At 49.3% G+C, this 15,219-nt stretch overlaps 6 protein-coding genes across 6 annotated transcripts; 2 read left to right on the forward strand and 4 right to left on the reverse strand.

Moving 5' to 3' along the window:
• Positions 1-179: 179 nt before the first annotated feature.
• On the forward strand, positions 180-1,813 carry F9C07_9120 (putative alpha-1,2-mannosyltransferase; the record flags this gene model as incomplete). Its single annotated transcript, XM_041286594.2, has 2 exons — positions 180-1,125; positions 1,206-1,813. The coding sequence occupies 2 exons, from the start codon at positions 180-182 to the stop codon at positions 1,811-1,813; spliced, it is 1,554 nt and encodes a 517-aa protein (XP_041148279.2).
• Positions 1,814-2,070: 257 nt separating this feature from the next.
• Positions 2,071-3,978, forward strand: F9C07_9121 (ERCC4 domain-containing protein; the record flags this gene model as incomplete). Its single annotated transcript, XM_041293352.2, has 1 exon — positions 2,071-3,978. The coding sequence occupies one exon, from the start codon at positions 2,071-2,073 to the stop codon at positions 3,976-3,978; it is 1,908 nt and encodes a 635-aa protein (XP_041148280.2).
• A 578-nt stretch (positions 3,979-4,556) lies between these two features.
• On the reverse strand, positions 4,557-6,525 carry F9C07_9122 (putative MFS monocarboxylic acid transporter; the record flags this gene model as incomplete). The annotated part of the gene is made up of 3 exons (XM_041293364.1): positions 4,557-5,216; positions 5,270-6,191; positions 6,257-6,525. The coding sequence occupies 3 exons, from the start codon at positions 6,523-6,525 to the stop codon at positions 4,557-4,559; spliced, it is 1,851 nt and encodes a 616-aa protein (XP_041148281.1).
• Positions 6,526-7,579: 1,054 nt separating this feature from the next.
• Positions 7,580-12,298, reverse strand: F9C07_1715648 (inositol hexaphosphate kinase KCS1). The gene is made up of 3 exons (XM_041293365.2): positions 12,142-12,298; positions 9,792-12,089; positions 7,580-9,703 (listed from the first exon to the last, which is right to left on the reverse strand). Exons 2-3 carry the CDS (start codon positions 11,951-11,953, stop codon positions 7,744-7,746), a joined length of 4,122 nt encoding a protein of 1,373 aa, XP_041148282.1. The 5' UTR covers positions 11,954-12,089; positions 12,142-12,298; the 3' UTR covers positions 7,580-7,743.
• A 1,409-nt stretch (positions 12,299-13,707) lies between these two features.
• Positions 13,708-14,134, reverse strand: F9C07_9124 (uncharacterized protein; the record flags this gene model as incomplete). Its single annotated transcript, XM_071511864.1, is given in 3 exon segments — positions 13,708-13,736; positions 13,980-14,077; positions 14,097-14,134. 3 exon segments carry the CDS (start codon positions 14,132-14,134, stop codon positions 13,708-13,710), a joined length of 165 nt encoding a protein of 54 aa, XP_071364627.1.
• A 123-nt stretch (positions 14,135-14,257) lies between these two features.
• Positions 14,258-14,931, reverse strand: F9C07_9125 (uncharacterized protein; the record flags this gene model as incomplete). Its single annotated transcript, XM_071511865.1, has 2 exons — positions 14,258-14,293; positions 14,809-14,931. 2 exons carry the CDS (start codon positions 14,929-14,931, stop codon positions 14,258-14,260), a joined length of 159 nt encoding a protein of 52 aa, XP_071364628.1.
• Positions 14,932-15,219: the final 288 nt, after the last annotated feature.

The following is a 15,219-nucleotide window of genomic DNA, read 5'->3' on the forward strand; positions in this document are numbered from 1 at the left end:
TTCATAGGGTCTCTGTGGATAAATCCGAGGTTCACGAAGTAGTCAGAGTACAGATATGAAACAAGAACTGGTACAATTAAATCCAGGCATGGATTCAGTGCTCTAGTAAATGTATGTAAGAACAATAAATTCTTATCAGATAAGAAAAATAAACCCCATATCATCACATGACGTAGCCAATGGCCGCGTGTCGCATACTCAACCAAAGCGCCAGCACGCAATACCAATTACAGAAATGCTCATTCGCCCTCCCACCCCGTAAAGATCCTCAATTTCACCCTGAGAGCGCCATGCCGGGCCTCAAACACTCCAATGTGATCATCATCCACCCCGATCTGGGCATCGGCGGTGCCGAGCGTCTTATCATCGACGTGGCGCTTGCGCTCCAAAACCGCGGCCACAAAGTAACGATCTACACCTCGCACCGCGACAAATCACACTGTTTCGAAGAAGCGCGCGATGGTACCCTCGACGTTAAAGTGCGGGGCAACACGATATTCCCAGCGCACGTATTCCGACGATTCCATGTATTGATGGCGATCTTAAGACAGTTACATCTCACCATTTCAGTCCTGGGAGAGACATCTCGTGCTTCCGATACGAACGAGAAAAGCAAAGAGAGCGAGGTATTAGAAGATGACATCTTCATCGTCGACCAAGTCCCCGCCTGCGTACCCTTTCTAAAGACGTTTGCGCGCCAACGACAGCGGATCCTCTTCTATTGTCACTTCCCGGACCAGTTACTTGCGTTTCGGGGCGAGGCCGGGTCGCTCTTGAGTTTTGTGAAGACTCTTTATCGGTACCCGTTTGATTGGTTTGAGGGGTGGGCTATGAGTGCTTCTGATAAGGTTGTTGCGAATTCGAGGTTTACGAGGGGTGTTGTGAAGGAGGTTTTTGGGGGTGAGAAGCTTGGCGATGTTAGTGTTGTTTATCCGTGTGTTGATACGGAGGTTGCGGCTTTGAGGGATCCGGTGGTTGTGAAGGATGGGGAGACGTTGTGGGGTGGGAAGAAGATCCTTTTGAGTATTAATCGGTTTGAGAGGAAGAAGGATATGGCGCTTGCTATTCGGGCGTATCATGGGTTGGGGGCGGAGAAGAGGAGAGGGACTAGGTTGGTTATTGCTGGTGTGTCTTTGTTTTTGTTCTCTTCCTTTTGTTTTTCTTGATGTTGGGTGTGATGTGTTTGGCTGACGATGGTGCTATAGGTGGTTATGATAACCGGGTCCAGGAGAATGTGCAATATCATCGGGAACTGGACGAGCTTGCTACTAGTCTGGGGTTGCAGACTGCTACGTCTAAGACGGTTATCTCGGCATTGTCTGTTCCGGATTCCATTGATGTGTTGTTTTTGTTGTCCGTGCCCTCTGCGTTCCGAGATATGCTACTCGAGCATGCGAATTTGCTTCTTTACACGCCTATCAATGAGCACTTTGGCATTGTGCCTGTCGAGGCGATGCGCGCTGGAATCCCCGTCCTGGCGTCGAATACCGGCGGCCCGTTGGAGACAATCGTCGAGGGCGAAACGGGGTGGCTCCGCGACGCGAAGAAAGACGCCGACTGGACGGCGGTCATGGATAAGGTGCTCTACGGAATGGACCAGAAGGAGTTCGACAGGATGTCCATCGCCGCGAAAGAGCGAGTGGAGCGGGAATTCTCCCTAACGGCCATGGGTGACCGACTGGAGGCGGAGATCTCGGACATGCTCGCGCGCGAGAGACGTCCGTTCGCCGGACTCCAGCAGATCCTCGTCCTTTTGGCCCTGTCCGGAGTCACGCTCTCACTGCTTGCTGCTTTTGCCCTGAAGATGATCTGAGTGTTGTTGCTGATAATACCCCCGCGTCTCTTACCTTCTTGTACAGTATAATACACACTATGCAATACAATACCCTCAATCATTCAATGAATCCAAAAGTTATAACTATAAAATCCACCGTTATCACCACGTGACCTCGCGCATCCTACGCGACACACGTGCATATGTACAGTACATATCAATCCTTATCAACGACAAAAGCTCCCCCAAAAAAACAACCACTTCCTCATCCCCAAAAAGGAAGACAAGATCCTATAATGCCAGAGGTAATAAACCTCCTCTCCTCAACACCACCCCCTCCACCCCCCTCCTACCAACCCCGTCGTCCCTCCCTCCCCTCATCCCCAATCCCCCCACCACCCCGACCATTCACCCTCCCAATCCTCTCCTCAGACTGGGACCTCCCCGAATCAACCTACAACAATGACGACCACAACAACGACAACAATAACAATCCCCCAAAACGACCCCGTCTAAGCGAAGAGCTCCCCAGTCCTGACAAACCGCCCTCGCCGAAACTGACACATATCCCGGCGTCGAGGAACCCGCTGTTTCTTTTCTCGGATGATATTTTGCCTTCGTCGGATGGGATACGGCCTTGTGGGGGTGGGAGGGAGGAGGAGGATCCGATTGTTTTTACTTCTTCGGCGCCGGGGAGGGAGAATGAGACTGGGGTTAGGGGAGGTGTAGTGAGGGAGGGGGGAGGGTGTGGGGTGGATACGATTACGATTGATGATGATGATGACTATGATCTTGTGAGTTGTAATGGGAATGGGAATAAGAACGTGATTCGGAATGGAGGTGCTGGTAGGGGCAACATGCGCGATCAGATCGAGGGGTTTAGTGATGATATTGCGATGTCGGATTTGAATGAGCTGCTTGGGGTGGATGCTACGACGAATAAGCGGCCTGGGTTATCGAGTCGGACGGCGAGTTTGTTGGCGAGTCTTGATCGGTCGAAGTCCGGGCCTTCTGGCGGGGTGTCGTCAGGTCGGAGGGGGCGTGTTGATGTGGAAGAGGAGGTGGATGAAGTGGAGGAAGTGGTTCCGTCTCGGAAGACTAAGGCGCCACGGAGGACGGCTACGAAGGCTACGAGTGCGGATAAGGAGGCCAAGGCGCGGGAGAGAGAGGCGATGAAGGCGCAGCGCGAGCGGGAGAAGCAGCTAGAGAAGGAGCGGAAGCAGAAGGCCAAGGAGGAGAAAGCGCGGGAGAAACAACTTGCGGCCGATCTCGCGGAGGTGAATAAGCTGAAGGTGGATAAGAAGGAGTCCACGCCGGAGATGATCATCGATCTTGCGAGGGAATTCGAGGGATTGAGCGTGGGCAATCAGACGGTCGAGTTTATGAAACGGCTCAAGGTCGAGCAGAAGTTTTTCGACAGCGAGATTCCTAATGTTGTGAAATGGCGACGGAAGGTCATGGCTAAGTACAACGATACCCTAGGCCACTGGGAACCATGTGCACTTCATATCCGCGAAGAAGAACACGTTCTTGTTCTCGTAACTGCGCAAGAGTTCGTCGACATGGTGATAGACACCTCATCCAACACAAACGACCTCGACCACCACGTCCACCGACTCAAATCTGCCTACGCCAACTGCAAACCAATCTATCTAATCGAAGGCCTCACAGCCTGGATGCGCAAGAAGAACAACTCCCGAAACAGAGCCTACCAAGCTGAAGTCCGCCGCCAATACTCCCAATCCCAAACCCAAGACCAACCCACCACCACCACTTCCCGCCGTAAGAAAACAACAACAGTCAACAAACCCGAAACCGCACCCCCAGTATCCGACGACATAATTGAAGACGCCCTCCTCTCCCTCCAAGTCACGCACTCCTGTCTCATCCACCACACCAACGCACCCCCCGAATCAGCTGAATGGATCAAAAACTTCACAGAACACCTCTCGACCGTCCCCTATCGCCGCGAAAGAATGGAAGGCAATGACTCCGCCTTCTGCATGGACGGAGGCCAAGTCAAACCTGGCGAAAACAAATCCGATACCTTTATCAAAATGCTCCAGGAAGTGAACCGTGTCACGGCGTCCATGGCATATGGCATTGCGACTCAATACCCAAGTGCCGTCGATCTAGTCCGCGGAATGCGAAGACATGGTCCGGCCATGTTGGAGGATGTAAAGGTATGCTATAACGTTACCTGACCTTAACTTCAAGTCATATCAAACCAAATACCACATGCCTGTTGAGACAAGCTAACTGTTCATACAGAAATCCGCAAATAGAAACGGTGCACTAACGGATTCCCGTATCGGACCGGCGGCAAGTAAACGCCTCTACAAGGTCTTTATGGGTCTAGATCCATCTGCAACTGATATTTGAACACAGTTTATATGGTAGGTAGGTTGGATTATTTTGGTGAGGATACTTTGTATATGGTATCTTGGTATCTTTTATTGGTCATTATTTTGCTTTATTCTGGGGTATTGGAGTATATGGTGTCTCAGAGGGGTTGGGGCTTCTTACTTATCTGTTAGGTGGGATATTTCGTTCCATACGCTCGTATTATGTATAAAATTTCGGGAACATGTATATGTCGCATAGTTCAACTATGCGGATGGAACCAATGATAATGAATTCAAGAATAGATACCATAAACTAAGCTGCCAATTTCGCCTTGTCTGCCTGCCTGAAAATGAACCATGTAGAATAAACTACCCAATGTACGCCTCTATCCGGTACTGCATCCTGATGGAACTATATAAGAGTGAACACACGCAACTCAAACAGAAACGCCCCTGCGTTTCCAAGATCTCCAAGCGACACTCCACACGGCAATAGCCACCCATACGCTCAGCGCACATCCCAAGGCCCAGTAGCCAAAGCATTTCCAGCCGTGGCACTGGCCGTCCGTTGAGCCATTGCCTCCATCTGTGGCGTCTTGGTAAAAGCGGGAGTAGATGAGGCCCCACAGTGCAGCGCCTGCTGCCGGGAACATGGCAACGATACCCCAGTTCGTGCCGAAGTTCTCAACACCCCAGACAACGGAGATGATGATGGGGCAGAGGGAGAACGCGCTCCCGTAACCGAAGCCGATAAGGCCTGTGGTTATATGGGACAATTCCGGGTGCTGGACCGGAAAGGGAGATGCGAGGAGAAGATAGCCAAGTGAGAGGAGAACAGCGGATGGGAGGAGGAATGTTAATCGAGATAACGTAACTCGCTTTGAGCCTGACGGTGAGCTGGGACGCACGGCTTCTGAGTTAGTTGGGAAAAGATGCGTTGCCGGGGGGGCGAAGAAGTCCGACAGGGATCCTGTGAGGAGTCGGGCAATTGTTGAAGTGAGCGCAATAGTTGTCACATGTGTAGATGGTTTGCCGGCAGGAGAAGGAGCATTGGAGGAGCTTGACTCTGGGCCCAGAGCTCCGACCACAGTACCCAGCTAGGAAGGTCAGCAAATCATTGTATAATGGCAATGTGTGAAATGTCACTTACGTTGTTGATGTATGCTTCTCCTGGTCCAGTAACCAAGAAGAAGCCCAAGGCAAGCCACCACATCGTATGATCCTTAAGGAACACCTTTGTTTCCCAATTCAATAGCCAGTTTTTCTTCCTACGTTCCTCCTCCTCTCTCTCTTTCTCAAGCCTTGCTGCTTCCCTCTCTTCCTCAGTTTGGGTCAGTGATAGCGTTCGTTCTTCGTCGTCTGCATTGTCAGACTGCGAGAATGTTCCATACGCAGCTCTAACCTCGCTTCTCGACCGGAAGAACTCGCTCTCTTCCAACAGGCCACTCCTCTCAAGTTCTTCGACTGCCTCATCAATATATTTCTCCTCATCCTCATCCACAATTCGTAATCCAAAAGTCCCAATTACACCTATACCAAAAAGCAGTGCGGCAAGGAAAATGAAATATCGGAAGACGTCTACATCGCCATGGCTGCCATCTTCTAACCGTTCATACAAAAGGTAAGTACCCACTTGACTCTGCCACATACCACTAAGGCCAAAAGCAGCTATAGGTATGGCAAGCATAATTCCTTTGTGCTTGCCCCTGCCAAAGTTTTTGGCGCAAGTCGTGACGGCGGCCAGGTACATGCAGCTTGTGGCGGTCCCGACGCACACGAAAGCCACTACCATCACCCAGAAAGGGTATCCATTTCCACCTGCATCCGGAGGTGGACCGTTCTTGTACACGATTGCAGCTAAAAGGTAGCCTATTCCGAAGACCGTGCCAGAAAACAAAGCCAGGGGCGAAGGGGTATACCGGTCACAGAGGTATCCAAAGATTGAAACGGGTAGATACATCGACACACCAGCAGCAATCGATACAGCGTTAACTCGGAGTTGAGTGTAATGAAGACGGGTGAGAAACAAGGGGCCGTAAAGGGAGAACGCAGTGATGCTGCCAGCTCCTAGGCTGCATCATTTTGTTAGCAAGGACAGTTAGGGCGGGATGTAGCGAGATCTTGATATCGGACTCACCAGGTTACTATCCCCAAGGCAAAGCTACATATCCGTACCACTTCTTTAGCCAGCCTGCGGCGATCCCTTTCGACTATTTCTTCAACAACATCATTCAAGAGACCGTCTTCACCGTCACTATAACGGCGTGCGGAGATCCTGGATTCCGGTCGTGAGTGTAGATCTCTACCCTCTGTGTCTCCACCAGAGTCGTAGATAGCCAGTAATGGACGGTTTGTGTCAAAGTCTCGTTTATCAATAGAGGAGTCTCGGCCATTGGATGGGGGCATTTTGTCTTCGGTCTGGCTAGTGGAGAGAAGCTAAAGATACTGACTTTCGTACAGAAAAAACTTTCAAGGAATATATATATGCCTATCCGAGCTGGACAAGCTAGGGTCCAGTACACTGTTCCTGTGAGCAATTGAGCAGGCAGCTGGGGGAATCAGTTGACTGAGCTCCGAGGTTCAGATCCGCTACGTCACCGGGAGGTTTAAGGAAAGGGCATGTTGATGAGAACGAAATTTCCAAAAGAGTTATACAGTATAAACTCGAGATGAAAGATAGCCACCTACAGACACGAGATACAAGATAGACAGGCGGACCTATGGAATGAGAGGTAAGGGGATGAGGAGAAAGAGTCATGCATCATCTGCTGGTGATTACACCGCTTATCGCCGATTGCACGTGACGCGTGCTTATCAGTCAGTCAATATCCCCCTTTTAGGCAACTCCCTCGGCTGACTTGCGTTGCCTTGCTACCTGCGATGCTACTTGGGCCTGGTCACAAAACATGTATGATTATGAAATTCTTGTCTAAAGCCTCCCACCATTTATGTACATTAACATACTTCTGGAACGTCAACCCCATAACTCAACATGGAAAAAGGTCCAGGGAATCGGACAAGTTCCCGGGAGGTATAATCGACAAAACATGTCCGAAATAGAAACAAAACCTAGAGAGAGCAAAAAAGAAAAAAAGGGAAAACGAAAAGGAAAAAAGGAAGAATAAACAAATAGATAAAGGGCAATTTCATACACGCCGTCAGAATGGAATCGCTCTCGCACAAAAGACCTTCTATGATGCTCCAGGCATGTATAGACAAGGGCTCTGAAGTGAGCATTGTGCCATGATGAATCGTCAGTATCGTATTATCGGTTGTCGAAAGACGCCTCCACCGCATCCCCCGGATGGGTCGTTAAAACGTCGTCAACATCATTGGACGTGCGTAGGGAAGAAACGAACAGAAACAAGTGGAACAATAACGCCTGGTCCATTGCCATGCAATTTTGACGCCGTTTCCCGTTGTTCTCAAATGATTCTTCGATCGACTCACTTGAAAGAGAATGCAAAGCCACTAACTCCGAACTGGGAAAGATGAAACAGACTGAATAAAACGGTGAAGAGACAAAAACAAAGATAAAAGAGAAGAAACCCCAAGAAGTTAAGCAGGGGATACGTAACAACAGCAGGAGCGGGGTAAACAAAACAGTAGGATGTGAGAACAACACTAATAGCTGACTTCGCCTGGATCGCTTTCCATCACCCCTTCATCCCAATAGCGATCGGACAAATCCTCTTGGCCAGACACCTGGGATCTTAGAGCAATGGTCTCGCCCTCTCCTCGTTCAATATATTCATCCTGGGTGAGCTCCCTCAAGATACGCTGAAAGTACATTCTGAGGGACCGTAGACCACGCAGATAACCGCGATCGATATCATCCGGATGATGCGGGGGGCAAGGCGCATCCGGGGAAAGCTCATCTTCACCAGTGACACAGTTTGCAAAGTCGACAATCTTCAGCTGAACATCAATGTTATTGTGTCCCTCGTCAGAGGTACGGCGTTGCAATGGAATTCTCTTGTTGTCAACACTCTTGTCGGCCTGTGAAACCTTCTCAAAAGAAGATTGTTCGCCGTCATAAAGGATCAAAAGACTACTAGCGTAGAGCCGATACCGTTTCAGCTTTCGAATCATATTCTCCAATTTAGACAATTTTTCAAGGATGACAGGGATCTTCTTCGCCACGCTGGTATAGCTGACACCATCGTAGAGGAACCGGGTGAGAGCGTCCTGGAATTCACGCCCTGATTTCAGATCCCTGCCGAAGTACTTGTCTTCGAATGTATATTCCTGCTTTTTCACATTCCAAGATTGCATGCCGCAGAGCCGGACACCTAGCTGCTGAGAGGTTGTTGACTGGCACTTCCTTCTTTGAGATTTCTTTTTCTTCTCATTAGCTTCGATTCCATACTGGCGTGTTCCCATTTTGAGATCGAGAACACAAGGTTTGTTCATGCCAGCAGTGAGATCTTCTAACAGCAAAAAAAACTGCACACGGTCATCCTTTCGTGTCTGTGCCTCTTTGGGATTGGAAGGAAGGAGGAAGCGGTTGTCCTCTTTCGGTTGAACAAGGATGGAATCTTTCGGAGGCATATCAGCAGCAGAACCATCCTCGGCTTGTGCTGCACCAGCTATATCGGGGTTCAAGGTTGCAAAGTTGGGCGGTTTCACATTCTGAGGAGCGGATGGCACCATTTGAGCATCTGCTTCCATGGAGAATATCTCGTCCTCTCCATCACCGCCATACCCGTCATCTTCAAAGAACATTAGTTCGCCTTCTTTCTTTCCCGGGCTCATGCTCCGTCGTCTTTGCAAACCACTTCCGGAATGGCGGCGCCTTACCCGGCGAGACCGCGAGACAGAGTTAGAGCGTGGCTGGGGCTCTTCTATTCGGATTTGTTGAAGGCGGTTATGGGTCGAGTCTAAAGCGGTAGATGCTGACGATGATAAGCCGGGGCCTTCACTTATTTGCTTCGTAATGTCTATAGCAGCAGACCGTGGTGGTTCATTGGGTACGGATGCATTGCGACGGCTACTAGCGGTGTGATCCTCCGACAAGTTAGCCCTCCTGCGTGTAGCACTATCCGAGGACATCCTTGGTAACGTGATGTGGCCTCGAGCATGACGCCGGTGATGGTGAATGGCCGGAGGACTGAAGACCTCTCGGAGAACCTGCTCCTGCAGCTTGCGGTTGACCGTCGTGGCACCCCAGCTAATTTTGGGCTTTTTGGGAGAAGTGAGTGCATCGTCCAGAGATCCATTCTTCAACCTTTGTTCACCAGGCATCGCCGCAACACCATGAGCGCATCTCTCTCGGCTCATTGTTATACCGTCCGCAGTTTTTGGCCGTTGTGGGCGAGAAAATAAGTCGGCCGGGATAATGTGCCGGTTATTTTCAAGGATCACCTTAGGAATGATTCCAGTGACTTGTTTCTGACTAAAAATCCGTGGCTGATCCACGGTTTCAGGCGGACGAGAACCGTCGGTAGTTAGTGAATTGGTCTGCTGGGCGCCATTTGTCTCACCCGTGGCATGTTCGCCATTTGAGATCTCAGTATTCCCCTCTGACGTTAACTTGGAACGCTTCGGGTTTTTAGAAAAGGTTACGTTCAACACACCGATGTACCTGAAGAAAGAGCACTGATTAGCAAGGCGCCACAGAGGGACTAACGTTGATAGACTCAAAACCAGATAAGGGCTGTATTAATATATACCTTGGAAGGAACATGAGCATCTCCGGGTGTCTGCGTTCAATGCGCTCATAGAATTCATTCTCCCGGTTGTTGAGCTGTTTACACACGGCGCGCCTCGAGAAACGGAAGACGGTCGTATGGCCACCCACCTGATGCCGGTAAGGTTTCAATTCTACCGCGCCCAAAGGGGCATCTGCACTGTGCTTGCGACCACGGCGTGGAAGGCGTTGACGTTGAGTTGGTGTCGCAGTCGGTGTCATTTCAGCCTCATCAGTTAAACTCGACTCTTCGTCGCGAGTAGACATGCCACTTTCATCCGCCGAACCAAACTCCGATTCGCAAGTTGAATACTCACTGCTGCGATCGGTGGTAGCGCTCGGGGGCTTTTCAATCAACTCTTCTAATTGTGGAGCTTGTCTGTCTTGCAGATCACCATGCAGAATTCTACTATCATTCTTAGATCGAAGAGATATATCCACATGATTGATTTCTTGCTCATCAGAGACGCTATGTCTCTTGGGCACTAGAACGTGACTACTCTTCGTGGGCGATGGGTCGAATGGCTCTGCACCATGTTGACCATCCGGATAAGACTGGACGTGATCAACCTCTTCAGAAACAGTGACGCGTTCATGGGGATAATACACAGCGGATGAGATTTGTTCATCATCTTCGTCTTCATATTGCGCAGAGCCACGGCGCCGTTCTCGATCTGTATCCGACGAAGGTGAGAGACCGGGGACCTCCTTTGAGAAGTAGTCCCTGCCGCCTTCGGCAAACTGCGTTGGGATGCTTTTGGAAAACGATGTACCGCGAGCACCGCCTGGAGTTAAATGGAAATTGCGGATCTCCTCAAGTAAGCTGCGAGGCAAGGTTTTATAAGGCTTCCTTACATCGTCGTTCATCGTGCGCTGCGATGTGTCGCCCTCCGGAATCGGGGCGATCACCGGAGCATTGACCATTGACAGATGAGATAAACTTTTCGAGCTTCGAAGATTAGAATCGTCGGTGGACACCAACAATTGAGGCTGCGACTCAGACAATTCCGGAAGGTGACGAGGTTCAGAGTGGATAGCAGGTTGATGCTTCTCTGATGGCTCTAGAGGGTCATCGTGCCGTCGTCCACGGTCCTCCCTTCTTTTACGATCCGGTGAAGTAGTATTTTCTTTGAACAGACCCAGATAATGGCTTGACTTACGGCTGCGCACATGAGACGTCGGCTCTGCGTTAGTCAGGTTTGCCTCGATCGAGTGATCTACTCTGCCACGACGACCACGGCTCGAGCTGCGCCCAATTCCTAGTTCAGGCGCAGCGTGCGGTGAAGGCTGTTCGAGCTTTGGAAATGACGTCGTTTCCTGCTGCGTCTCCGCAGGCAGATGGTCTAAAGGGACCACTGAATGGTGTTGTAGAACAGACGCATCATTGAGAGAGGACGAGATCAGACTGCGGTTGACGGGAGACTCCTCTGGAGACTCAATGCCGGTACCATCCGTGGTCGTCTTGCGCAGGGGTTGCAAATTCTCCCAGCCCGAGATCTGCGGGCTTCGTTGACCCGTCTCGTGCTGCCTATCCAGGTCTACATCAGGACCGACCGAAAACAGTGGGGAACGACGAGCCGGGATAGAAGACGGCAATAGTGACGGAGGGAAGGAAGGATTTCTGTGGACGTCAACTTCCATGTGGGAGAGGTTGGCGATAGTATGACGGGGGAGGACCTTGGAAGAGGGAATTGGAGAAGGAGAAGCGGATGCATTTTCGCCGGCAAGATTCAAACTCGTGGACAGTTCATTGTCTGTGTCTCCTTCGGGCGGAAGCTGCGGTGAATTACTGAGTTCGTTATCAGAAGGGAGGTAATGGGTAGCAAAGATGCTATCTCTCTCTGACAACTGGGGACTGTGGAAGAGGTCAGGGCGGGAGAGCTTTTCGTGGGGGACGGTTGTGGCCCTTTTTAGACCGAAGCCGGCCGACGGTTTTGCCCATTGATGAGCGGTGGGGGATTCAGCACGGGAAGGAGAAGGAGCTTTTTGGATGCCATGGTGGAGGAGCTGATCCCGGGCGTGGTGGCGCGGCTGCTTGTGATGACGGCGTTCAGGCCCGTCAGAGCAATCATTTTGGGCAGACGCAACAGGTGTCACCAGGGGTCGAGACCAGGTATTTTCTGATGCAGACGGAGGGCTTGACATGGGGAGGACATTGGTCGGGCGTGCACGACGACAGGAGGATTGAAGATTGAGGCCAGAGAGGGCAGGCTATGGTTGGTGCGTTTTTTCCACTTCAGGCGCGCAACGACGAAAAGGTCAGGTAGAGGGGGGTGAGGATCTGGCGTCAACGAGTTAGAGAATGGAGTCACTATTGGAAAGACAAAACGTACTCAAGCCGCATTAGCCACGTTTTGGAAGAAGGACACCTTACAGGCTGGAAATTAAGCGCAGCCACCGGAGATGATAGGCATCGGTAATGGGGGTACAATGCAAGTGTTATCGGATCGGGGAGGTTTAGAGTGGGATGCTTGGGAGGTATGTATGGAATTGAGTATAAATTAATCAGGATTGGGTTTCGGGGAGGTGGAGAGGAGGGGTGGGAAGGTAAGGTAAAACGAGCAGCACTACGGAGTACAAGTCGTTTCTAAGAGGGTAAGTAAGAGCACGCTGGACGAGGTACGGATGGAGTAGCAAGGCCCGGTATGTTGAGGTAAAGCACTAGAAAGAACAGTTACCGGGGGAGTGTTCTTAGTGGTAAAAGAGAGTTGAGTTGCAAGGGTAAAGTCACTAAAGAAGAAAAGCAGTTGGTCGAGAAATGACGCGGATCTTCGTCACCGCCTTTAGTGGGTCCCAGGATAAAAAGAAAATAAAATAGAAAAAAACAGAAAAAGAAAAAGTAAAAACAAGTTTAATGAAGAAAAGGGAATAGCAGCGTTCTTAAAAGATACAAGAAAAAGAAGAGAGTTTACAGCGATGTCAAGATAACAACAGGGGGGGAATGCAGAAACAATGATCACGGGGCTTGGTATCGCTTTCAACTGCATACAAATGCGAAGACAAAGGACGGAAAAGTAAGCTGTACTTTTTGGTACAAAATAAAAAATTAAACTATAGGGGGATATCGAAAGGATGGCAGAAGAATATGAAATTGGAAGTACTCTCTCTGTACAAGAAAAGGGATCATGAAGTCACCGAAGAGGAGCATCTTGTTCCCACTTGGGACTGAGGAAATGAAAGATAAGCCAATCACCGGTGATAGCAGTAGTAATAAGAATGGGGACATTCCCCCAAAACAGAAGGGGTGGTCATCTGTTCCATACTGTTCCGGGTAATCTTGATTCCCATCCAGTCCGAGGCAGTAAGGATACCCAAGCTATTGGAAACTTCTGTGGATACGCCACTTCTCTGGGGTATTACTGTACTAGTACCAGCCATCATCCAGCCCCAATAGTAGTACTAGACTACTAGTCTATCTACTCCTCAGACTATCTTGCTAATAGCTTTAACGGCGATGTTGAAGTATTATTGTTCAGATACCACAATGCTCAACAGTCATCATGATGTGTCCAATTTCCTCCGAGAAAATTGGAGTGAAACATTTGATTTGCATACATGATATGGATACATCCCTTTGCATATGATAGAGAGAAAATCAAATCTTGACGACGAACCAAACGTCGTTCCAGTGAATCGGAGATCTCGGAATGCAGACCCCGTCAAATCAACAATAGTTCTCAAGAATGACCCGTATAACTTAACTATTGAATGGGGGAGGGATTCGATTGAATTTTGCTCTTGGGCAAATAATGAAAACACTCAAAGTTCCACGGAGTTTTCATTGGACAACCTTGCGTGCGAGGGTAAGTATAGGTAGCAATTAGGTCTCGGTACTCAAATTTTCGGTCACCCACAAGACTTCTAAAATTCTCTACTACTAATACTCATGGGTATTATCATCATTCTCCAACGGACCGCCCCTTAGGATCTACATATTCCAATTACTAGCCATAACGTAACGGTGATATGGGGTTATATTCCATCTCCATTCCTTCCATTCCACTTCATCTCCACATCCACATGATCGGATCAGCCCCAACCTGCCAATCATTGAACAACGTGATCGACTTGCTTGGCCATGGTACCTTCTGGCAGACGGATGATAAGGCATCAACATTTTTGAGACTCTTGGGTTCACCGTCTTATCTATATACCATGGAAATAAACATACCTAGTCGATTCCTTCCTCCTTGCAGCCGGAGTTTTACCCGTTCCTCCCGCTTTTCCTCTGAGACAGTACCACTTGGTTGAATTCCCAACACAACGCTATGCCAAGTGTTTATACCTAGGGAGTACCTTCAAGGCTTCCAACGAGTACCACCACATCTAGAAATTGACCAATGCGATGCCGTTTACCCGCGCCTCGGTAGGACATGGCTGACTCCCATGGATGATCATCCGTGAGGTCCAAGAAAGGGGAACCCTACTATATTTGTCAGAACCCAACGCCTAGACGGCTTCCTCGGTGACACGGTTTTTCTTGGTCTTTAACGGACCGTTTTCCGAGAGTAAAACTCAAAGTCTTGGTCCTCCAGTCATTGAGCTTTCCATTACCAAATCCAAAAGTAAAAAGAATCGCTCCAGGTGAGCGAAGACCTTCCACGTGATCCTATCATTCACTTGCTGCCCGAATTCGAGTCATTGTTCGGGGAACCACGCTTTGGGAAGTAGTTCACTATCTCCAGCTTTGCCGGTGAATTAGGCTATCAGTAAAATGAAAAATAGCGGAAGCAATTCCTAAATGATGTGTCAGGGACCTTAAAGCACAAAGGTGTATAAAGGTCTACAGACTCAAGCCATGGTTCTTGGAGAGACAGATACATGCACGAATGGATATATGGATCAATACCAAACATTATCCCATTTGCTACCTATAAGCTGGTCATTTTGGGCAATGGATATGACACCTGCAGTCTGATGGATTCTCTTTTGTATCAGCTAACTACATTGAAATAGGACCCAACGGAACTATTGCCCAGGTGTCTAATGTTCTATCATACCGTTGAAGTGGTTCTACCACGAACAATAAACACAAATCCTTTCTTGTTCCAAACAATTGCTCTCAATAGGATCAAAACGGTAGCCCTACTCTCTAGGCCACATTGAACAGCCATATCTTCCATTGCTTGAAGGTGAGCCTGCGAGCAAGAAAACAAAGTGCTTTCGAAAAGCCATCGATTAGTTAACAACTAGATAGCATTAGAACAAACGATCTTTGTAAACTAATTGGGCCAATGCAGTAGGGATACTCGTGCAGTAACTGATGTACAGATAGATACATAGTTGAAGCTTGAGCTCATTTTAAAAGCTGCGACTCTGACATCTATGCGATAAGCTCCTCGCCGATTCCGCAGGCGCCCGCTGACAGCAGTGAACAATCACATTGCATACACTAAGACATCGCTATTGAG

Source organism: Aspergillus flavus, chromosome 5 (assembly GCF_009017415.1).
Source record: "Aspergillus flavus chromosome 5, complete sequence".
Taxonomy (NCBI): Eukaryota; Fungi; Ascomycota; class Eurotiomycetes; order Eurotiales; family Aspergillaceae; genus Aspergillus; species Aspergillus flavus.